At 57.4% G+C, this 22,711-nt stretch overlaps 1 protein-coding gene across 7 annotated transcripts in view; it reads left to right on the top strand.

The window, feature by feature from the left end:
* Window positions 1-21,506, top strand: part of ARAP1 (ArfGAP with RhoGAP domain, ankyrin repeat and PH domain 1) — a 61,274-nt gene extending 39,768 nt beyond the window's left edge. For 5 of the 7 annotated variants that reach the window (XM_061149520.1, XM_061149519.1, XM_061149538.1 and 2 more), the window contains 24 exons: window positions 1,145-1,344; window positions 1,877-1,962; window positions 3,160-3,342; window positions 4,399-4,573; window positions 5,773-5,907; window positions 7,493-7,628; window positions 7,890-7,992; window positions 8,796-8,991; window positions 9,266-9,317; window positions 9,426-9,589; window positions 9,779-9,991; window positions 10,330-10,435; window positions 10,848-10,995; window positions 11,086-11,172; window positions 11,260-11,328; window positions 11,635-11,752; window positions 13,129-13,242; window positions 13,489-13,634; window positions 14,165-14,197; window positions 17,647-17,729; window positions 18,468-18,518; window positions 18,689-18,752; window positions 20,496-20,645; window positions 20,899-21,506. In XM_061149520.1, the coding sequence (XP_061005503.1) occupies window positions 1,145-1,344; window positions 1,877-1,962; window positions 3,160-3,342; window positions 4,399-4,573; window positions 5,773-5,907; window positions 7,493-7,628; window positions 7,890-7,992; window positions 8,796-8,991; window positions 9,266-9,317; window positions 9,426-9,589; window positions 9,779-9,991; window positions 10,330-10,435; window positions 10,848-10,995; window positions 11,086-11,172; window positions 11,260-11,328; window positions 11,635-11,752; window positions 13,129-13,242; window positions 13,489-13,634; window positions 14,165-14,197; window positions 17,647-17,729; window positions 18,468-18,518; window positions 18,689-18,752; window positions 20,496-20,645; window positions 20,899-20,916 (2,830 nt within the window). In that variant the 3' untranslated portion in view covers window positions 20,917-21,506. The remainder of the gene's footprint in view (window positions 1-1,144; window positions 1,345-1,876; window positions 1,963-3,159; window positions 3,343-4,398; window positions 4,574-5,772; window positions 5,908-7,492; window positions 7,629-7,889; window positions 7,993-8,795; window positions 8,992-9,265; window positions 9,318-9,425; window positions 9,590-9,778; window positions 9,992-10,329; window positions 10,436-10,847; window positions 10,996-11,085; window positions 11,173-11,259; window positions 11,329-11,634; window positions 11,753-13,128; window positions 13,243-13,488; window positions 13,635-14,164; window positions 14,198-17,646; window positions 17,730-18,467; window positions 18,519-18,688; window positions 18,753-20,495; window positions 20,646-20,898) is intronic. The other 2 variants (XM_061149531.1, XM_061149546.1) reach the window with 1 other exon arrangement.
* The last annotated feature ends 1,205 nt before the right edge of the window (window positions 21,507-22,711 follow it).

Below are 22,711 nucleotides of genomic sequence, written 5' to 3'. Positions count from 1 at the left end.
CGCCTCTCCTGCTCACCACTGGGCAGACCTGTCACTACCTCTCTCTTCCCTCCGTCACGTTTCACCTCCGTCTGGCCCCTCTCCTGCAGGCCCTAGGCCTGTGGGCCCTCTGACCTGGCTCCTGCTTCCTCACCCTTTGGCTGTCTATCTGTGACCACCAGAGGGTTCTTTTTCTTTTTTGAAAGCCAAGTTCGCATTTGTTCATTTCTTATATTCGTAGTCATCTTTGGTTGACATCTGTGGCCAGAGATTCTTTGCCATCCTCCTTCGTGACTAGTGGATACTTCCTCTGGAGTTTTCCTTCCCTGTCAGTTTTACAGAGCCTTGCCCATTTCCCTAGTTCCTTGTTGTCATGAACTTTAATTCGGTTGATTTGGTGTTCAGCACCAAGGGCCTCCACCAGCCTGACACACAAGGGCTCACACAGTCAGATATAAGCACACAGGTGAGATGGGCTTAGCACTTGGCTAAAGCCTTGGCATTTCGCAGATTCAGTACACTAGGACTTAATGGATGAGGGTGATCTTCACACCTCTCATGATGACATGTTGACATCTATTCCATCTCCAGCAGCAGTACCTGTCTTGGCCATGGCAGTGGGTTACGGGTGAGCTGAATCTTGAGTGCACACGTGAGACTTGGTGGCAGTAGGGAAGAAGCCAGAGGGAAAAGATCTCTCTACCCCCTGAAACCTGCTGCTTCTCTGTTGTCCTCTGGGTGCACTTTGAACTCCTCTGCATGGCACAGGTTTGCCCTCTCTGTCTTTCAGCTTCTTTTCTGCCAGTACACCCACTCTGTCTGTGGGCCCTGGAATGCCCTGTGTACCTTCATGTCCCTTTGCACGTGCTGTTCCCTCTGTCTTGAACACCTTTCCACCTCTTCACCTCACCACCCTTCTCATCTGTCAAGTCTTAGGCACCATTTCTTCCCAGCATCATTTTCTACTCCTTGGGTGAGGCCGAGGTTGGGGTGTCCTTGTTGCTGTCCATGCCCATCCTCCCCAGGGGCCCTGGGCACCCCCGTCTTCTGACTATCAGGTCTCAATGCATTGTTACCCCCACTTCGTGCTGTGCCCCCTCAGGCTGCCCCCAATCTCGCTGAGCCCTTTCCCAACCAGTCCCCCACCCCACTCCTGTGTCCCCAGCTTCTCAGCTGAATCGGAGCTGGAGAAGGAGCAGTGGCTGGAGGCCATGCAGGGAGCCATCGCTGAGGCCCTGTCCACCTCGGAGGTGGCCGAGCGCATCTGGGCCACAGCCCCCAACAGGTTCTGTGCTGACTGCGGGGCTGCCCAGCCTGACTGGGCCTCCATCAACCTCTGTGTCGTCATCTGCAAGCGTTGTGCAGGTGTGTAGCAGGCAGGGTGCCAGGCCAGAGCAAGACAGGGCTGGGGTGTCCAGAAGTCAGGTGGTCTGTCTGGCTGGAGGGGCTGGAGCGAAGGCAGTGTCAGAGAGCATCGTTGATGAAGCGGCGCCTGTGTGTCAAGCCTTTCCCACCATGATTAACCTGTATGGCAGGGATTCAACTTCTCACATACCATGGGGACTCTGAGGCACAGAAAGGGGAAAGGGCTTCTTCAGGGTCCCCTGGCAAGTGAGTCTGGATTTGAGCCCAGGCCTGTTGGAAACCTGCACCCTGGTCACATCAGAGGAGCAGAAGTAGGCTAGGTCAGGCAGGGTTTTGCAAGCAGAGGCAGGACCTAGTGTTTTCATCCACAGGAGGATGGAACTGTGTGGGAACCGCAGGCCTAGCCCTGAGGTCCTGCCCAAGGCCTCTCCCTGACGGCCCCCATGGGCCCTGGGGTGTGGTGGGGGGAGGTGGCTGCTCCTGTAAAGGAGAGGGCCCCCCGATGACCATGTCTCTGGCCTTCTGTCTGCAGGGGAGCACCGTGGCCTGGGTGCTGGTGTCTCCAAGGTGCGGAGCCTGAAAATGGACAGGAAGGTGTGGACGGAAACACTTATCGAGGTGGGGAGCCAGCTGTGTTTCGGGTCTGTCCGCCTTGGCTGCTGCCTGGGTCTCCCACCCCTTTTCCCCTACCTCACCGGCTCCAATGCCCTGGAGCTAGAGAGACCTTCAGGATCAACGAGTGGTTGGGGTTTGGAGCAAATTGATTTTTGGCAAAGTTAGCAAACTGGCTGGTGAGCTAAGAATGTTTTTACAATTTTAAAGGTTGCTAAAAAAGAAGAAGAAGAAAATGATGTCACAGAGACTATCCTGCAAAGGCTAAAATATTTACTTCATTTTATCTCGACTCACATGTGCCAGTGGGTCTGAGTGTGTCCTTTTGGGGGATACTCACGCATGTACATTTGTGCCTGTGTGCTTGGGGTTGCCAGGTACTGATATGTGTGATAGTCACAGGGGAAGACCTGCAACAGGAGGCTGGACCAGGGCCTGACACACACCACCTTTCTTACTGCCCCAGCCAAGCTGCAGACTCCAGAGCAGTTTAGGTGTCATATCCCCTATGACTTAGGGTTAGAACCCCAGTTTACAGAGGATATTGAGGCACAGGGAGAGAAAATGACTTTCCTGGGGTCACAGTGTGAGTCACTGGCGGCTGGGAGTGTTTCTGCTTTGTTCTCTGCTCTGACTCCAGCACCCCACGCAGCACCTGGCAAGCAGGCAAACTGGGGGGCCCAGGAAATAGCTGTGCCACAAGTGATCAGCACAGTGAAAGAATGCATACCCTAGTACCCTGAGTGCCAGAGCCCTGCGAAAGTCTCCCCTCACCCCTCTTCCTCTGAGCCCGGAGAGGAATGTCAGGGACAGGAGATGTTTCTATAATCCCTGTCCACCCAGTTGGCTGACAGGCTAGGCCCCCGCCAGCTGTGATAGTCTTAGGAATGCAGAGTTCCAGATGTGGGACTAGGTGGGGAGATAGCAAGGCACCTCACCAGGCACCCAACCTGGGCCCAGACTGTTAGACTGTGTGCTTCTGGTCCGGTAACTGAGCTGGGGGACTGGGCTCAGGCCCAGCGTTAGTGAGGGAGCACGCAGGGCCACCAGCGGGCCAGGCTGTCCCCTCAGCTTCCCTGATGGGAGAGTGGGCGGATGGCCTGGCTCTTCCAGCCTCTCACTTAACAACCTCAAAACCAAGGCTTTGCTGGGCATGGGCCCCAGCTGTAGGCTGCCCTTCTGACCTCTTTCCTGCACCCACAGCTCTTCTTACAGCTGGGCAATGCTGCCGGGAACCACTTCTGGGCAGCCAACGTGCCCCCCAGCGAGGCCCTGCAGCCCAACAGCAGCCCCAGTGCTCGGCGGTGCCACCTAGAAGCCAAATACCGTGAGGGCAAGTACCGCCGCTACCACCCACTCTTTGGCAACCAGGAGGAGCTGGACAAGGTCAGGGCACTGGGCCTGTGAGGCCCCCTGAAACCACCCCCGTTAGTCATGGCCCCATCATTCCTCACTCTGTCTCAGCCAAGCTTTCCCACTAGCTCACAGTGAGGAGCAGTCCTGTAGGGAAACTGACACCCAGACGGCAGAAGGACACTGCCTAAGCCACAGAGACAGTTGGGACAAAGTAAGGAGGAGCCAGGCCTGACCCTTGGGCCAAGGCCACGTCCCCAGCATCTGTCTGCCTCCCTCCCCACCAATTCCTCTGTCTCCGCACCCCATCCTGCTCCTTCTGAATCCTGCCAAAAGGAGTGAACTTGATGGGGATGCTATTTCCTGTCAGGCTCATGAAAAACAGCTGGCTGCTTCGACCCGCCCCCCCATCCACACCCCACGCAAGATGAGGCCCCTCATGGGCCCCCAAGCCTCGGCAGACCGGGAGCCAAGCCCTGTCCCTGGTCTGGCTTGGCCTGAGTGGGAGGTAACTGCCTCTGAAGCAGGGGGTGGTGCCACTGGTGACCTCTGGTCAACCTTCAGCCCTTCCCCTAAGTAGCCCCACCCAGTCAGGCTCAGTCCAGCTAGAAGCCCAGTGGGAGCCAGGCCTCCACCTCCCAGGAACCCAGGCGTCCAGCCCCCAGCCCAGCCCAGTCTAGCCGCCAGCCAGGAGGGGCGGCAACTCCCATTGGTTGGGAGGGATGGGCAGGCGGTGAGGAATTCAAATGTGGGAGGAATGAGCTACAAAGCACCCTCCTCTGCCCTTCCTCAAGGCAGAGGGAGCTTGAGATCCTCTAGAGAACAGGCCTGGTGGCTGACGGTCCCAGGGGGCTGTCAGCAGGGTGAGGCCTGGATGGCTAGGACCCTTAAGGGGATGCCCCTCCCCGCTCACTCCCTTTGGCCTTTCTTTTTCTCCTCTTGTCTGTCTTCCTCCCTTGTTTCTCTTTCACTCTGAGGGTGGGCCCTTGACCTGGGTGCCTCCCTCCTCTTCCTCCCTCTCGCCCCTGCATGGGTCACTGACCCACTGGCTCCGGCTCGGCCTGAGCCTCCCCACTCCCCTCCTTCCAGGCCCTGTGTGCCGCAGTCACCACCTCAGACCTGGCTGAGACCCAGGCGCTCCTGGGCTGTGGGGCTGGGGTCAACTGCTTCTCAGGGGACCCCGAGGCCCCCACGCCCCTGGCTCTTGCCGAGCAGGCGGGACAGACGCTGCAGATGGAATTCCTTCGGAACAACCGGACCACAGGTGAGGGGGACTGTTCCCCTCAAGGGATGGCACCTCCCTGCTGCCAGGATCAGGCCCTTGGGAGAGGATGGATGCTGGTTGTTGGGTGCCAGTGGAGGGGTATCGCCCTGTGAGGTCTGGTTCATATACCACTTGAGCTCTCGTTGCAGCTTTGCCAGGGGCCCTGGTGTGACACTGTGTGTGTGACGTTTACATGACTTTTGGGCATTTGTGCCTCTGGCTTCCCCTTCATACACGTGTCCCTTGGTGTCTCTGTGTCTGCATCTCTCTGTGTGTTTGTGGGTCCCTCCCTGGGCCACAGTGTGGGACCTCCAGGCAGTGTCCATGAGCCTGGGTCTGTGTGTCTCTGAGCTGCTGTGGCTCTGCTTCCTTGCACCTGGGGGTGTCAAGGGCCTCGGGGTTTGTGTGTGTGCGCGCGTGCGTGTGTGCAGAGCGTGTCTGTGTTGCTGTGTATGTGGTGGGGGGGGGTGTGCTGCATTTCCTGTGTGCGGAGGGACTCACCCGGGCAGCCCTGTCTGCCGCTCTCTGGGTGGGGCTCTGTTGCAGTTGGGTTGGGTCCCATTTGGCTCCCACTCTCAGGGTAGCTGAGAAGGGGGTGGTGGGGGTGAAGTTGCTGGTCATGGTCCAGTACTAGCCTCTGGGGCTACATTGCAGGACCAAGGGTGGAGCCCGGCGGCCAGGACTCTGGGCTCAGGGCCGTGGGTGGGTGGGGCGCGCTGGGCTGGAGGGAGCCCAGGTGTCTGGGAAGGCACAGGAGACCACCCAGCTGGCTTGGGCTTTGGGACCGCTGGGAGCAGGGCTGGAGCCAGGCTGCTTCCTTAGGCTTTGCATTGTCTGAGACAAGCTCCCTCTGGGGATTGCTAGAGAGTTTGCTCCAGGCCCCCCTCATTCTAGTTTGCTGGGCCTGTGCTTCCAACAGGAAGAGCTGGGCTGGAGAGTCAGGGAAGCTCCCTGGAAGGAGAGGTACTGGAGCCAGGCCTTGTGAGTGGGACGGAATTTACACAAAGTGGGAAAGGTGGAGAAAGGTTTAGGCAAGATCCGGAATGTGGCAGTAGGAGCCCAAGGGTGCTAGTCAGGGAACAGTGCTGGGGAGCAGGGGCGGGTGACTGAGTGCCAGCTTAAATACCCAGTCCAGGTGGGGGTAAGGGGGGGACTCCCTTGGATTGTGACCAGCCACTCTTTCCCTCCCTTCCCCAAAGAGGTACCTCGGCTGGATTCAGTGAGGCCTCTGGAAAAGCACTACTCAGTTATCCTGCCAACTGTGAGCCACAGCAGCTTCGTCTACAAGACTGCTTCTGCAGGGAAGCTGCTGCAGGACCGCCGGGCCCGGGAAGGTGGGTGCCAGGACCCCGCCCTGGCCATGGCATTCTGGCATGGTGGCAGGGTCAGAGAAGCCAGAGCTGGCCAGGCTGGGGCACCCCCTGAGGGCGCCAAGTGCACTCTCGTCTAGTCACCCTGCAGGGTGTCCTGGGTGTGGTCTTGGGTATACAGTGAGTGCTTAACAAATGGGCTGATCGGGTGAGAGTGGAGCATGGCACTGCAGAGTGAGCCACTGCCAGAGTTCCCTTGAGCTCAAAGAAGCCCTTTATTGAGCGCCTACTAGGTGTGGGCCCTGTGCTGGGGCAGCTGGTATTTGGAGTAGTTGGATGTTGGGAAGTTTGAAGACTAAGCTTAAAGCTCTGTCATCTCTCTCCTCAGCCTTCCATCTGCTCCCATCTCTGAGTACAATCCACAGTCCTTATTACCAAGTCCCGCAAGGACACGAACATTGGCTGCCCCACCCCATTACCTCGCTGACTTCTCTCCAGCTTTACTGGTCTTCTTGCTGTTTCCTAAACGTACATACTCACCAGACCCTTTGTACTTGTGGTTCCCTCTGCCCAAAGTGCATTTCCCTAAATATCTGCATGGTTAGTCCCTTACTTAAAAACCAGGTCTCTTTCAGTGTCACTCCTTGAAGACTTGATTCCCAACCACTTAATCAAAAATAGCAAGCCCTCTTTTCACACTACTTACCTGACCTTAATTTGCTATTTCTGAGTCTGTTTATGGTTCTCTGTGGGCCTGTGTGCTGCAGGGCCACAGGATGAGGAATGCAGGGTGAGAGTTCTGGAGGAAGCTCAGCCTGGGAGGCAGCCTCTGGGGCACACCGCCCTCAGAAGGCAAATGTCATGTTCTCATAGACAGGATGAGAGCTGTGTGAGCACTGTTGAGGCCATTACTCACTGCATCCCTCAGCACCCCCAGATGAAGCTCTCCAACTCCCAAACAGTTTTCTTGGGAACTCTCTGCAGCTCACCATCTCACTGCCCCTGGGGCACTGCCCCTAGTCTACTTCCCTCTGCTTGGCAATATCATTTATGTAACTGCCTGACTCATTCTCTTATTGCCATGGATGCCAGGAAGCTCTGAACCTATGTGATGCTCAGTGCTATGAATTATACGAGCCTACGTGACCTTGACAGTCTGCATTTTCTCCTACTTTCCTGGTTCAGACTCCCACTTCTCTTCCTTTACGGGATCTTGTCAGTCTCCTTAGATCCATTATAGGAGGAAGCAGAGTACAGGGCAGTAGGTCCTGCTGGCAGAGGAGGGTGGGGCACGGGGTAACTTTATGGAAGTCTTCCTGGGCATTTGGGCTGGCCTTGAAGGGTGGGAGGGTGTGGGTAAAGGGAATAGGGTGAGCAAAAGCAGGGAGTGTGGGATGTGTATCCAGAGTGGTCAGAGAGGCGGCTGGAGAGGTGGGTGGGGCTGGCTTGCTGGGGCTACAGGGAGGAAGATGGATTTGGGGGAAGCTTGGGAATTAGAGTGAAGAGGACATGAGTCAGATGGGAGTTGGGGCCCAGGGAGGATGTAGTGGTAATGTTCAGATGAGGGTGGAGGGCTCCCTCACGGTTCCCCTGCCTGTCTTCTCCCCAGAGTTCAGCCGACGGTGGTGTGTGCTTAGCGACGGGGTCCTGAGCTACTATGAGAATGAGCGGGCAGTGACCCCCAACGGGGAGATCCGGGCCAGCGAGATTGTGTGTCTGGCAGTGCCCACTCCTGACACCCACGGGTGAGCACCCCCGGGCAGAATCACAGACTGTTATATTGATGTAAGGTCTAACCCTCCATTGGGGAGATTGGGAAACAGGCCCAGAGATGGGTGGACTCTCCCTGGGGTCACACAGCAAGCTGGTGCTGTGCAAGGGCTAAACCAGGTCTCCTGAGGCCTTAACCTCTTATGGGACCAGGGAAGGGTAGTCTCAGGGGCAGTGGGTGGAGGTGGGCCAGTGTTTGGCAGAATGGGCCTGAATCCTGGCTTGTGTATCAACAGTTTTGAGCATACCTTTGAAGTGTACACAGAAGGAGAGCGGCTATACCTGTTTGGGCTGGATAGCGCAGAGCTGGCTCGTGAGTGGGTCAAGTGCATTGCCAAGGTGGGCCTGGGTTAGCAGGCTGCTGTCGGGGGAGTCTGTCGGGATGCTGGGTAGGACCCCCGGTTTTCCCGCTTTATGGATCAGGGCTGGATGGAAGGCAGAAGACACAGGACCCAGGGCCAGATGTAATTTGCAGCCCTCTGGGGGCAGGGGGCAGTCAGGAGACCTGGCTCAACTCTGTGGAAGCAGGGCCATGGGCCTTGCACTCCCTAGATGCTCAGTATATATTTAATAATGAAAGTCAGAGCCATCCTAGGATGGACAGTGCTGCCTCTGGGGGAACGAGCGCCTTGTCCTAGGAAAGAGGCAGAGAGGCTGCAGAGGAAAGCTCTGCCCTGGGGACTGGAATCAGGTACCCTCTAGGGTCCCTGTGTTTTGAGGGCCTGTGACTCTCATTCTCTGGTTCATTGCTCAGTTATCTGGGCGCCTCCTGAGGGTCAGTCCTCAGAGCTTGGGGACCTGGATGAACCGGTCATGGTCCCAGCTCCTAAGTGGCTCCCAGGCTGGTAAAGGAGACAGATGGGGTCCAAACAGCAGAAACTGTAATTCGTACTACAACAGAGGACAAGAATGCCTTGGTGCCCCAGAGAAAGGACATCCCTAATGGTGTCTGGGAAGGCATTCCAGAGGAGGGCATATCTGAATGGTATGAAATGGGGCATGATACCCATGTTAGTTCACTGCACTGTGTGGAAAATGGGTACATGCCCACAAGCCAAACAGCTGGGGTATCCCAGGTGGGCAGTGCTGTTGGCTGATGCAGTCTTCCTGGCCATCTCCCCTGTCCCTGGCCTCCCCATCAGGCGTTCGTGCCTCCCCTGGCTGAGGATCTGCTGGCTCGGGACTTTGAGAGGCTTGGACGCCTTCCCTACAAAGCTGGCCTGAGCCTACAGCGGGCCCAGGAGGGCTGGTTTGCTCTCACCGGCTCTGAGCTCTACGCTGTCTTCCCAGAGGGGCCCTGTGAGGAGCCGCTGCAACTTCGGAAACTACAGGAGCTTTGTGCGTATGCCTGGACATGGGCCCCAACCTCCAGGGCACCCTCTCCTGGGCTCTCAGGCCCCAGCCCCTCTCCTTAAGTCTGAACTCTACCCTAACCCAGCCAGAAGGAGCAGCCTGCCTGCTCATGTCCTTTCCTGTCCTTGGGGTGCATCTCAGCCACCCCATGGATTGGTGGGTAGGTCCCAGGGGTGTGTGGACCCAGAGAGCTTCGGGAGGGAGCAGGTTAAGGACCATGAACGAGGCCTGGGCCTCACCTCAACTGGCCTCTCCACAGCCGTCCAGGGGGACAATGAGAACCAGGTGCTGGTGCTGGTGGAACGGCGGAGGTGAGCCTTGGCTTCCCAGAGGGGCTCTGAGAAGCCTGGGCAGTCTGACAGGCCTGGGAGGGGTGGGACAGGTGGTGGGTCCCCCAAGTGACTGACTCCCTGGCCCAGGACGCTGTACATCCAGGGGGAGCGGCGGCTGGACTTCATGGGCTGGCTCGGGGCCATCCAGAAAGCAGCGGCCAGCTCGGGGGACACGCTGTCAGAGCAGCAGCTAGGAGATTCCGATATCCCCGTGATTGTGTACCGCTGTGTGGACTACATCACGCAGTGCGGTGAGCTTCGCCTCCGTGACACAGGCCCCGCCCCGCCCCGCCCCTCCCAGAGAGACCTTCACCTCCTTCCAAAGGCTGAGGCTCTCCTTCCTGGGATCTCCCTGAAAGCCTCGAGGCCCGCCCCTTGGCCAATGCCCGTAGCCCCTCATGTTTTGGCCACGCCCCCAGCTCAGCCCCACCCTTCTTCAGGCCTGACCTCGGAGGGTATCTACCGCAAGTGTGGTCAGACTTCAAAGACACTACGGCTGCTGGAGAGCTTACGGTTGGACGCTCGCTCCGTGCGCCTCAAGGAGGGCGAGCAGCACGTGGACGACGTCTCCTCTGCACTCAAGCGCTTCCTGCGAGATCTGCCCGATGGGCTCTTCACTCGAGTCCAGCGCCTAGCCTGGCTGGAGGCCTCAGGTGGGCCCTGCAGCACATGCCCAGTCTGAGACCCAGGCCAGTGCTGCTGACTTGTACACTCTGATCTCAGTTTTCCCTGCCCTCCCCATCATGCACTTGGGGCTAAGCATGCCCCAGCGGTGGACTCTAGTGCCCCTTCATCCTTGCCTCTCATTCCCATTGTCACTCTATGCAGAGCAGGGGTCCCTTGGAGTTCTCCAACTGGCCTTATTTGACTTAGAGGGGGTAGGGAGTGCTATCACCTAGGATGAGAGGCAGAGCAGAGGGACAGGGAAGGTGGTTACTGGGGGGGGGGGGAGAGAGGGGATTCCTGACCTGATCCATCTCCCCCCACCCAGAGATTGAGGATGAGGAGGAGAAGGTGTCCAGGTACCGAGAGCTTCTGGCACGTCTGCCCCCAGTCAACCGGGCCACAGTGAAGGCTCTTATCAGCCACTTGTACTGGTGAGGAGCAGCACTCCTGGGGGGCTGGGGTGGAAAAGACTCTTCTACTCCCAACCTGGCTGACTCTTCTCCCCTGGGAACCAGGTGGGTCTGGGAACTGAGTGTTGCCTTATGATGTGCCCTGGTTTTGGACACTTTGGCTCCCAGCTTGCTTCCTTCAGCGTGGGAGAGTAGAGGAGGTTTCAGCTAGCAGCCACATCTCTTGAGTTTCCCAGCCTTGCTTCTCCCTGGGACCCAAGACTTGGTCAGAGAGACTGTCTCCTCTTCCTCTTAACTAGTGGTCCTCTCTGACTGGGACCTACCCTGGCTTCACTCCAGGAGATATTCATGGACCTGGCAGGAATTAGGAAGGTCAGGTAGGGAAGTCCTGGGTTAGACCCCTCATTCAAGGCTTCCATCCTTCTGTGTCCAGTGTCCAGTGCTTCTCAGACACGAACCAGATGAACACGCACAACCTGGCTATTGTGTTTGGGCCCACGCTCTTCCAGACAGATGGGCAGGACTACAAGGCTGGCCGTGTGGTGGAAGACCTCATCAACCACTATGTGGTGGTGTTTAGCGTGCGTTCCCCAGCCGGTGGGCAGCGGCAGGAAGCATTCACCCTCACAGGTGGCAGTGACCATCTGTCCCTGTCCCTTCCCCCTTTGCAGGTGGATGAGGAGGAGCTGAGGAAGCAGCGGGAGGAGGTCACTGCCATCGTGAAGATGCGTGTGGCTGGCACTGCTAGCGGGACCCAGGTGGAGGGCAGGGCCTGGGGTGGGGGGCTCAGGCCAGGCACCTGCACCCACTCCCCAGGCCTCCCGCTGAGCCCTGTCTCCCCACAGCACGCCGGTGACTTCATCTGTACCGTGTACCTAGAGGAGAAGAAGGCAGAGGCGGAGCAACATGTCAAGGTGGGGACCAGGGACCGAGAGGCCAGGGGCTAGGAGAGTCAGGCTGGACCAGGCACAGGCTCTGATAACCAGGGAGCATGGCTTCCACCCCCAGGGGAGCCCCGGTTTGGGACCTGTATCTGGCCAGTGCCAGGGCCTGTCTCTTTCCCTTCTCCTCACCCATCAGGACCACTCAGAGACAGCCTCCTGCATCCCAGTACTCCAAAGGACCCTGAGAGGGGTGGGCTTAGAACCACACAGCAAAGTTGTGACAGAGTGGGGGCTCGGGGTTGGGTAGGCTGATCTCCTCCTCCTGGGTCCCCGCAGATCCCAGCATCCATGACCGCGGAGGAGCTTACCTTGGAGATCCTGGATCGCAGGAATGTGGGCATCAGGGAGAAGGACTATTGGACCTGCTTTGAGGTCAACGAGAGGGAGGAGGCAGGTGCGTGACCACCAGGACTGGTGCAGGAAATGGGGCAGCCCCAGTCTGTCATTCCCTACCCCACAGTTTGGTGATACTGGTGGCACGGGGGGTTTTAGGTGATGGATGTTGCTATCAAGTTGTGACCTCAGTGATGGTGGTGAAGTGTGCTGGTGAGGGTTCAGGTGGCAGCTGTAACATGGCTGATGGGCGGGACTGTGAAGGAGTAGATGTGTCAGCTATGGCACTTTCTCGAGTGTTAATGAGATTGGTGTTGCTTGCAAGGGTGGAGATGCTGAATTTGATAATGGGATTGTGAGTGACAGCATGGGTGGTGAAGCAGGTAGTGTGGTGATAAGCATGCTGGAGAAATGGGGTGCGGTGCTGGTGATGGTGTTGTTAAGGGGCCATGGTGGTGAAGGGGGTGATAAAGGCATTTTAGGGTGAAGGATGATCTCAGTGGCAGTGGAGGTTGAGGGCGTATCTGTTCATTTGTTTTACTGTTGTTTTTTAGTGCCAGGCACTCAGCAGGAGAGTCGGGCACATAGTCCCTTCCCTGACAGGGGTTACTCTAGTATGGAATAGAGATACTGATCCTGTGATCACATCCATAAACACACAACTACAGCTGTGTTCACTTCTGTGAAAAAAAGGGCCATAATGCCACCAGAGCTTTTAACAAGGTCTCTGGCTTTGGAGTCCCTGGACTAGGAGGTTAAGGAAGAGTAGGAGTTACTTGGTGAAGAAGAGAGGAACGTACTTCCAGGCAGTGGGGAGAGCATGGACAAAGGCCCAGTGGTGGCCAGGGCCACTGTCCTCTCAAGGAACTTGAGATAAGGGCAGTGAGGTGTGTGGCACGGGGTGGGGCTGAAGACGGAGGCAGAGGCCACCCTTGTGGCCTGACAACAATGCAAGGCCATTGAAGAATTAGTGGTTGGGAGCTGGAAAAGATTCCTCCTTACTACTGGGTAGAGGGACACAGAGAGAGGGGATGAGAGCCCATGGCAGGGACTGCTTCAGAGGCCACAGCATTCGTCCAGGAAGATGGTATCATGCGCCAGGGTGGCTGCAAGGAGCTGGAAAGAAGCAGAGAGATTCGACACATTGCAGACTGAGAGGGAGGAGTGTTTATTTCCGGCTTGAGTAGCCTGGTGGGCAGTGCTCTTTGCCCTGATGAGGACACACAGGAAAGATCACCAGCTTGGTTTTGAACATGGTAGGTTGGAGCAGGTTTGGTCCTGCCCAGATGTGTCAGGGGTGGTCAGGGGAGCAATGTGGTACTAGGAGGCAGAGGCAGTGGACGGCACCGTTCGCCACGTAGGTGATGTGTGTCCATGGGCCAGCCCTCAGTGCTGTCCGGCCTTTGTGGCCCCAGTGACCAAGTGTCGTCTCCCCAGAGCGCCCCCTGCACTTTGCGGAGAAGGTGCTTCCCATCTTACACGGGCTGGGCACAGATAGCTACCTGGTGGTGAAGAAGCACCAGTCCATGGAGGCCATGCTGCTGTACCTAGGTAGGTGGTGTCCCTGGGTGGGCGGTGCCTGCAGGGCTGGGAAGCCTGGTTGGGGGGTCCCTCCATCTAGACCCGGAGCAGGATATGGTGGAGCCAGGCAGGAGAGGCTCGGGCAGCGAGTACCAAGGGGGCAGGCCTCTTCAGAGGCTGGGGCAGGACAGGGTGGTTTCCTTCACTGGGGGACCCCGCCCCGGGCGTCTGTGTCCACGGTGGGCACAGCCCATGCCCACTCCACTCCTCCCCCAGCCAGCCACGTGGGCGAGACCAAGCATGGCATGATGAAGTTCCGAGAGGACCGCAGCCTCCTGGGCCTGGGCCTGCCCACAGGCGGCTTCCACGATCGCTACTTCATCCTCAACAGCAGCTGCCTGCGGCTCTATAAGGAGGTCCGGGTATGTGATCCTGCCGGGTCCTGCCCTGGCAGTGGGCACCTGCACCCACGCATGCTCAGTCACCCAGGTTCCAGTGTCCCCCCTGGGCCTGATGGCGGGAGCATCCCCATCCTGGGGTCTTGATATGGCACAGCACTGGTTGCGGGGAGCTGTGGACTCTCAGAGACCCTCCCGCTGTGGCTCTGCCTTTGCCCTGGGGCCCTCCCAGGCCCTGGTATCGGAATGCCGTTACATCAGGCATGTGCTGTCCCCCCATGCCTGGTCATGTCACCCACAAGAAGATGCTGTGTGGTGACAGCCCCAAGCTGTGGCCCACACATGCCTTGTTGCTTCATAGCCACACCCACTCCTGGCCCACTCTGCCCACGCTGTCCACAGGTCAGGTGTCCTCCCTGACCAGACACCATCTCCGTCCCAGCGCCTCCCCCTCATCTTTTGCACATACGAGCCACATCCCGCCACGCACCACTACACACACCGTCCTAGCCCTGGGCCTCCTTCGTCCGTAACCCTGATCCTCTATCAAACAGAGCCAGAGGCCATGGAGCGGGGCCCCTGAGACCGTGAGTAGCTCTGGGTCAACTGCCAGCTGCCTTACACCGCCTGGGGGTCAAATGAGCCTGGTGGGAGCACAGGGTCACAGCCAGAGCTCCTGGCCATCTCCAGGCATGGTTTCTTGGTCTCTACCCAGGGGCTGTGGCCTAGGCTCCTGCCCTTCTCATCACCAGCTCTCTCCCAGAGTCCTTCGCCAGGGTTCCCCATCAGTGCTTTCGAATTCTCCAAAGGACTCAGCTGTGGAGCCAGTTAGTGGAGGCCTGTCAGAACCACCCTCTCTCCAACCCTGGAGAGAGTTCCAGTGCTATTAGAACATCATTGTTACTTTCCTTATCCTAAAACATGAGAGCAGGACTACAGAAGCTTGTGGTATATTCCCCACTGGTAGCTGGTTGCCAGGCTTTGTTTACACACCCTGAGAGAGGGAAACTCAACCTCTCCTCCCTGGGGGCTGCCCTGTCTCTAGAATGATACGCCTGTCTGGGAGAAAGCCCGGACTCAGGTTCAGCTGAGACCTGCCTCCCATAATACCCCTGTGGATCCCAGCTGTGCCTTGGGTACCACAGAGTCCGGGTGCTCTGTGGAGACAGTCAGCAGAAACATGTTTCTAAGCCCAGGGGTCCAGCCTGAGCTCCTACCAGTGTCTCCTGCCCTTCTTGCTTCTTGTGTCTCCTGAGGACATCTGAAGAGGCCTGGCTGCCATGGAGGGAGCAGAGCAGATAGAGCAGGGCTCTCACCTCCCTCTCTTTGCACACTATATCTCTATTAATGCAGCCTGGGCTCTTGCTGACCCTTGTGGGGAATGCCTCTTCTTCTTTGCCTCCCTGTGTCATCGTCATCACATCCTTACTTCTGGGCCTTACCCCTCTAGTCAGTCCCCCTTGGTTCTGGAATACCTTTTTGCTGGCTCCCTCCCTCTAGGGACTGTTTGTGTGTGGACAGAGAGAAGGGAGGATGGCTGAGGCACCTGAAATATCATCAGCGTCTGCTGATCCCTTGATGTGGAGGAGAGAAGGCAGGAGAACTAGAAAGAGGAAGTAGATCTAATGTTTATGGAACCAGGCTTTGTGTCCGGCCTTTCCCGTACTGGGACATGTAATCTCCCTGCTGCCGTGTGGGGAGGGGTATTGTCCCCACTTCACAGGCAGAAAGCAGGCTTCAAGTGCCTTGTCCAAGGCCGTCTCTAGGCGGTCGACTGGGTTTCGAATCCAGATTTGTAAGCCTCAGAGCTCCAGCTTTTACTCCCTGGAATATAGGGGAGAAGGCCTCTGCAGCAAGGGCTGGTCAGTGTAGGCCTTGGTGGTGCTCTCCCGGGGCAGCCAGCACCAGTCTCATAGGAGCCAGTGAGCTGTTTGTAATCCTGGTATTTGCTAGTGTGTGGGGCAACAGGACAGAAGACTTGAATTTGGAACAGCCCCTGGCAGTTCAGGATAGGTGAAGACCCAAGCCATCCTGGGGTCTCCCATTGTTAAAGACCCTGAGGCACCTGGAAAGGCACATTCTAGAAAGATCTAGGTTCTAGCAGAGGTCTTTGAGCTTCGTTCCCTGTCACTGACCTTATACCTTGGAAATGCTGGAAAGATGACCTGCTTGATCAGAAGATAACATTGACTGATGCGCCCCTTGCCCCCCAAAGCCCACTCAACCTCCCTGTCTTGGCCACGCTTGTGTCACACCTGCCACGTGTACACCACGCGCACCAGCACCTGAGGCTTGAGGGTGGTTTTTCTGATTCTCACAGAGCCACAGCCTGGCTTGAATGCTTTCATTCCCAGTTTTCTCTTCTCCCTGCTCTGCCCACTCTTGGTTCACTTTACTCCTTGCTTTTAGCTCTCTTCCCTTGACATCCACAGCCTGACTTTTCCTAGCCTGCTGCCTGCTTTTCATTCCCAAGCCTGTTTCCTTCTGTACCTGCAGCCCAGTTTCCCCCACGTCCTTTATCCTAACATGCTCAGAGCCAGATGTTTTCCATGCCTTCAGCCTTAGTTCTTTTAGGACCTCTGTCTCAGTCTTTCCATTCCTGTTGCCTAGTTTCTTCCAGCCTCAGTCTGATTTCTTGAGGCTCAAGTGCTCTCAGCCTTGTGTCTTCCCTGCTTGCACATAGGCATCTTCTCTTCTGTTCTTCCCACACCTTGTCCTCTCATATCCACAGCCTGATTTCCCTTCCCTCCACCCAGTTCAGTTTCCTCCCTGCCTGCAGCCCAGCTTGTTCCTGGCTCTCTTGGGCACCATTGTCCTGCTATATGCAGGAAATATAGGGCTCCCCCACCAGAGGCTTGGTCATTAGGGGGACTGGGGGGTGAAAGCAGGGTGAAGGTTCCTAATAAGCCCCTCCTAAACCACACCCATGTGATCGCGCCGAAGTCTCCACTATCCCTAGTCAGCTCATCCTACTGAGACCTCACAAGGAAGTCCACTAATTCCCAAAACTCTCCATCTCCCCGCCCGTCCCCTAGGTCCCCTCTTTTTGTTCCTGCTGAGGAGCTGTGCCTGGGGGTGGCTGGGAGCAATGGTGGGGAACAGAGTAGAAATGGCCCAAATTTGACCCCCAGTTTCGGTTGTAAGTGAGTCCCCCTTCCCCTGCCATCCACCCTGGTGTCCCTGCTGGTACCAGGGTTGCCTGGTGGGGGCAGGGCTTCGAGCAAGTGGCTCCCAGAGCAGGAGGAAGGCTCATCAGCTTGACCTCTAACTAACTTCTTCCCTGGAGGTCATTGCTCCCACTCCCCTGCCTCTGAGCCAGCCTGCTCCTTCCAAGCCCAGACCCATATGCAGAGGCGGGGACCAGAGGTGAGCATGTTAGTGATCTGGTGCCCCTCCCCAGTACATTGGTCTGCTGCTTCCTTACCTAGACCATTGGGAAGTTCTTCCTGTGGTCTACCAAACAGCTATTCTGCTTCAGCTTGAGTCATTAGCCTTCAGTTTGTGGAATCAAAGAATCAGTAACTGCTCACCCCACGAGCCTTCTGTTCACACAGTCAACCCTGGAGCCTCCGCAGGGCAGGGAGGGGTGAGGAATAAACGACCTGAGACAGACGGACACAAGCAGCCGTCCAAGGTGCTCAGCTCATACAAGCTCGTTTAATTCAGTGCCAGAGGGTGATGTGCAGCGTGCAGATGTGTCCCTCCGCAGTCGAGCTGGATCAGCTGATGCTGCGAGTCAGTTCTCATCTGCAGGGCAGCAGGGAGGGACTGGGAGTCACTGCTGTGGACATCCAGCTGCCCCGGGGACTGAGGGTTGACTGTCTGATGCTGCTGCAGGGAGAGAGGCCTGGGGGCTCTGTTGGGCTGGATTGTGATCAGGGAGGGCTTTGTCAGGAAGGCTTCCCAGAGGAGGGCCCCTGTGCTGGGATATAGAGGGGCTGGGAGAAGGGGGAGGGAGGCACCCAGTTGGGAGACCTGCCCCAGTGCCCACCCCGACTGGCTGAAGTGCCTGCCCCCTCTGCCCTCCCCCTCCCAGAGTCACCGGCCTGAGAAGGAGTGGCCTGTCAGGAGTCTCAAGGTCTACTTGGGAGTGAAGAAGAAACTCCGGCCACCCACCTGGTGAGCTGGGGAAGTGGGTCTGTGGGGCTCAGAACGGACAAGGGAGACACGGCTGGGGGCTGTGTACTTGACAGGAGTTGGTTCAGTAGTTCTGAAGGTGTGGTCTCCCAGACCGGCAGCATCAGCATCACCTGGAAACATGTCAGAAACCCAAATTCTCAGGAACCGCCCCAGCCGCGCTGAATTTTGGATTCTCGGGTTGGGGGCAGCAGTCTGGGCTGTCACAAGCCATCTTGGGAACTCTGATGCTGGCTCATGTCTAAGAACCATTGGCCTGGACGAAATCCAGTTAGTCACTGAGTAACTCTGGGACCTCTGTGCGCCTCACTTCCCACATCTGTAGAAAGGGAAAAATAATGGCACGCCTGTTCCAGAAGGTGATTGTGTTTCTTCTGTTTTTTAAATGGAAATACAGTTGAGATGGTTGTATGTTTTAAAAGTTGAAACGCGATGCACAGCCACTCCCATTGTTATTAGTTGCAGTCACTCGACTTGGGTTTCTGGCATTCTCCTCTTAGCCCCTGACTGTGCCTGCTTGTCTCTGGGGGATAGGGCTTGGGGGTAGGGAGCCAAGTCGCTGGGAGGCTGGCGGGAGGGACCCGTGAGGGGAGGAGACAGAGGCTGGGATGTGCTGTGCCTGCCGAAGGCCCTGAACTCTGCCCCCAGCCCTGGTCCGGGTTGCTGGGCTGTGAGGCCTCTCCGGGTTGTCGAGTGACCGCACCTGCTCCTTCTCTGCAGCTGGGGCTTCACGGTGATACACGAGACGGAGAAACACGAGAAGCAGCAGTGGTGAGCACGGGCCCCAGGCCGAGGGGTGGTAGCGCGCTCCCCTGGACTGGGTCCCCTCACTGTCCAGGTCTGGGCGCCGCCCCAAGACCCTGGGCAGGGGAGCAGGGTAGGGTGTTCCTGCCCAGCCGGCCCGGCCCTGATGGTGTCCAGATTTGTGCCCCACCCTGCAGGTACCTGTGCTGTGAGACACAGATGGAGCTCCGGGAGTGGTTCGCCACCTTCCTTTTCGTGCAGGTACCAGGCATGGGGTGCAGGGCATGGGGTGGGGTCCCAGAACGCCTCCGTTACAGAGCATGTGTGTGTGTGTGCTGCTTCACTGTTCAAGCCACCAATTGCTTCAGGATTTTGAATTGCTTTTAAGGCATTTGTATGTTCGTTCTCTTATAAACCCTTCCTGGCACCTACTGTGGTCCAGCCTGGAGCCAGGCATGCTAGAGACAGAGGGTGGAGGCCCCTACCCTCGGGCACTCACTCCCCACATGGAAAGGAAAACAGATCCAGAAGGGGCCTGTTAGAGCCGAGCGCTTGGGTGACAGAGGGAAGCCAGGGACGCTGCTCATGAAGGTGGTGGCAGAGTGGGGAAGGCCGCAGGGAGAGGCTACCATGGAAGTGGAACCTTTGGGGATCAGAGCGTGGGCCCCAAGCACAGGAAGGGGCAGGGGGGATTCTAGGCCAAGGAAACAGTGGGCTCACAGGCGTGGCAGGACTGTCTGAGAGGGCATAAAGGTAGAAGCCTAGGAGTGTTAGACCTTGGTACTGAAAAGGGAGCTGGGAGTAAAATCTCAGTCTTGAAGGCCACGCCAAGGAAGCTGAACTTGTCAGTCGGCAGTTCTAAGGGGGACTTTTTAAGCAAGAGTGGTGGGCAGGGTTGCATCTGAGAGGGTTCATTCTGGGTGCGTCTTGTAGGGAAGGATGGACCGAGGGCTGAGACTGGAGGTGAGGGGTCCTGTGAGGTGGCTACTCCAGGGGGCTAGGTGGGAGCGGGTTGGAGAGGACTTGAAGCCAGAAAAGGGCTAGAGGGGTGGGCTGGACTTAAAACAGGTGTGTTTTTGTTTTTGCCTCACGGCATGTGGGATCTTAGTTCCCTGACCAGGGATCAAACCCTACATTGGGAGTGCAGAGTCCACTGGACCACCAGGGAAGTCCCCAAACAGGTTTTTTTTTTTCAATTTCTCCTTTATTTATTTATTTTTTTCCAGTGGGTTTTGTCATACATTGATGTGAATCAGCCATAGATTTACACGTATTCCCCATCCCGATCCCCCCTCCTACCTCCCTCTCCACCCGATTCCTCTGGGTCTTCCCAGTGCACCAGGCCCGAGCACTTGTCTCATGCATCCCACCTGGGCTGGTGATCTGTTTCACCATAGATAATATACATGCTGTTCTTTCGAAACATCCCACCCTCACCTTCTCCCACAGAGTTCAAAAGTCTGTTCTGTACTTCTGTGTCTCTTTTTCTGTTTTGCATATAGGGTTATCGTTACCATCTTTCTAAATTCCATATATATGTGTTAGTCCCAAACAGGTTTTTTAAATGAGAACTCAGAATCGTTTGGGGGAAAGGGAGACAAGACTGTACCAGGGCCTTGGGTTGAGCTCTTGTAGCCCTGAGCTTCCTGGTAGTCAGCGTCTAAAGGGGATCAGAGTGGATTCTGTAGTTTTCTGGGTTTCTGGTGAAAGGAAGCGGACTTGTTCCTGTAGAACTGTTTTCTTGGCGCTGCGTTCTTGGAGCGGTTTGTTTGTGGACCTGGAAATGAGAGTTGTTGAGTAACATAATTGGCTGGGCTTTGCCGGGGATACAGTCATGGTCTCCTAACAGCTGCTTCTCATATCGGCTCAGATCAAAGCTGAGGGTTTTACCTCAGGTCATAGCCCAGGCATTTCTGGGAAGGGTGGGTGGATCCAGAGCTGAGTGTCTGGGCCCAGCGGAAGCCGAGCCCAGGCCCAGCGCCCCTCCTCTCCCCCGCCGCCCAGCACGACGGCCTGGTGTGGCCCTCGGAACCCTCACGTGTGTCCCGGGCGGCGCCTGAGGTCCGGCTGGGCAGCATTTCGCTGATCCCCCTGCGAGGCAGCGAGAACGAGATGCGCCGGAGTGTGGCCGCCTTTTCTGCGGACCCCCTCTCTGTGAGTGGCTCTCCATCCCTGTGTGCAGGTGTCTGGGGACCTGGCCGGCGCCCACCTTCTCCCTGACTTACCTTTGTTCCTCCTCTCTAGTGCCCTCTGGCCCGGTCTGTCCGCCCTCAGTGGGAGCCCCCACAGGCCCCTTGGGTTCAGCTGGTTCACGGGAGCCCCCTCTATTGCTGGCCCCTGGCCCCCTACTCCCTGTGAGTCTTCACAAGTGTGCTCATGGAATCTGGGCTTCTCTGCCTTTCCACAGCTTCTCCGAAACGTCTGAGCCCTGTTGGAACTCTGCCACGCCGTCACCACCGTGAAGCCTTTCCTGGGCAGATGCCCTCATGCCCTGCGTGCCTGGCGTGAGCCAGCAGGGGGCGCCTGAGGAAGCCGCATCCACACGCCCCTCATCCTGACTGCAGCCTGGGGTTCCCTGGCCAGGACATGGGGGGCAGGCAGCAGGGTCTGCCTGAGGAGGAATTCCTTACCTGCTCTGTCCAGGTGCTCAGCCCTCCTGGCCTGCTCCCCTGCAGGGTCACCCACTCTGAGTTTGGAGGGGTTGGAAAGATGGGCGTCTGTCAGGAACCCTGGCAGGCTGCCGTCCTTTCAGAGGCTCTAGGCCCCGAGGCCCCCGCTGGAAGGGAGCCCACCCTTTGGCCACAAACTCCAGAACAGCCGAAAGCGGATGCTCTGAAGGAACACTCAGCTGGGGTGGGGAGGGAGCTCTGGGTAAATGTGTACAGGGCCGAGAACTGGACTCGGGGGACTTCAGCCCCCCTTCTGTTCTGGGCTTACTGGGAGGGCCCAGGCTGCCCCGTGCCCCTTCCCCACTTTGGGGACCTTTTGATAATATAAATATATCTGTATATTTTATCCCCTGGTGCTGAGGTCTGTAATCGGTTGGGGGTTTCCGGTGTCCCAGGGTAAGAGGGGCCAGGAGGTCCAGAGGTGAATGCTTTGTGCTCTGAAGCTGGGGACCTGGCCCTGCTCCCTCCAGGCCCTCCCCTGTTCAGATACTCCCCGCCTGCCCCAGGCAGAGCCCCGGCCGGGCCCCGGGCCATCCTCATTGTACTCCTGTGCAGCCAGGGTGGGAATTGCGGGTCCTGACTCTGGCCAGGACAGACCCCGGCTGGGCTCTCCCTGCTGCCATCTGATTCCGAGCCAGGGGCTGGGTGTGTGGCACATGAGTGACTCAGGGTAGCTTGTCAGCCCCTCTAGAGACACAAGGTCACAGAGGCACCAGAGCTATATTAGGAAGAAGGGCCTCAGGTTACCCTGGGCTTCTGTGCATACCCCTCCAGAGGTACCCTGCCTTGGACCAGGAAACTGCCCTCACTGGGCACTGCCTGGCCATTTCCTCCAAGAAGACAAGGCCCTGGCAAGTGGGGGCAGAGACAAATTTGGGACTCCCTGGGAAGGTGCCAGACACCACATTCCTGCCTCTGCCTAAAGCCTCATTACCAGCCTCTCTCCAGGGACCAGCGGGCAGACAGGCTGACCTCCCAGCCTAAGCCACTGAGGCTGGACAAAGTGGGTGGGAGTGGGTTGATCACATGACTTCTGATCCGGTTCAGTGGGGAGGCCTGGGTATGGATGGGGGTCTTGGGGACCTGGACTCCAGGCTTCTTGTTCCTGTCTCTTGGGAAGGGAAAGTGGATGCCAGACTGGAATAGGTTCTCTGGCAACTTTTGTCCTGCCCTAGGTGGGCTGCTCCAGGCCAAGCTGGCCATCCTACCTGCAGCTAAGACCCTTTTCCAAGTGCTTGGGGGCTGGAATTCTTCCCTGGTCTGACCTTGGAATGACCGGCTAGCCCTGTGGCCCAGAGAAAGGGTGGGTGAGACTGGAGGCACTCCCCTGCTAGACTGCCAAGTGTCATTTATTAACCTCAACCCACGGACGGACAGGCTGCAGTGACTGCACTGGGCCACCAGAGGGCAGCCATGGACAACTCAACACTGCTGGTCCCAGAACAGGTTCTGGAAGGCCCCCTTGTGGCCGTCCTTTGTTGGAGTGTCCGGTGGAACTGGCCCTGCCTTCGACCATAGGGCTGGTGATGCTCTGGAAGGCAGCACAACAGA

Source organism: Dama dama, chromosome 1 (genome assembly GCF_033118175.1).
Source record: "Dama dama isolate Ldn47 chromosome 1, ASM3311817v1, whole genome shotgun sequence".
Classification (NCBI taxonomy): domain Eukaryota; kingdom Metazoa; phylum Chordata; class Mammalia; order Artiodactyla; family Cervidae; genus Dama; species Dama dama.
The sequence above is the reverse complement of the archived record's forward strand: the minus strand, read 5'-3'. Positions and strand labels throughout refer to the sequence as shown.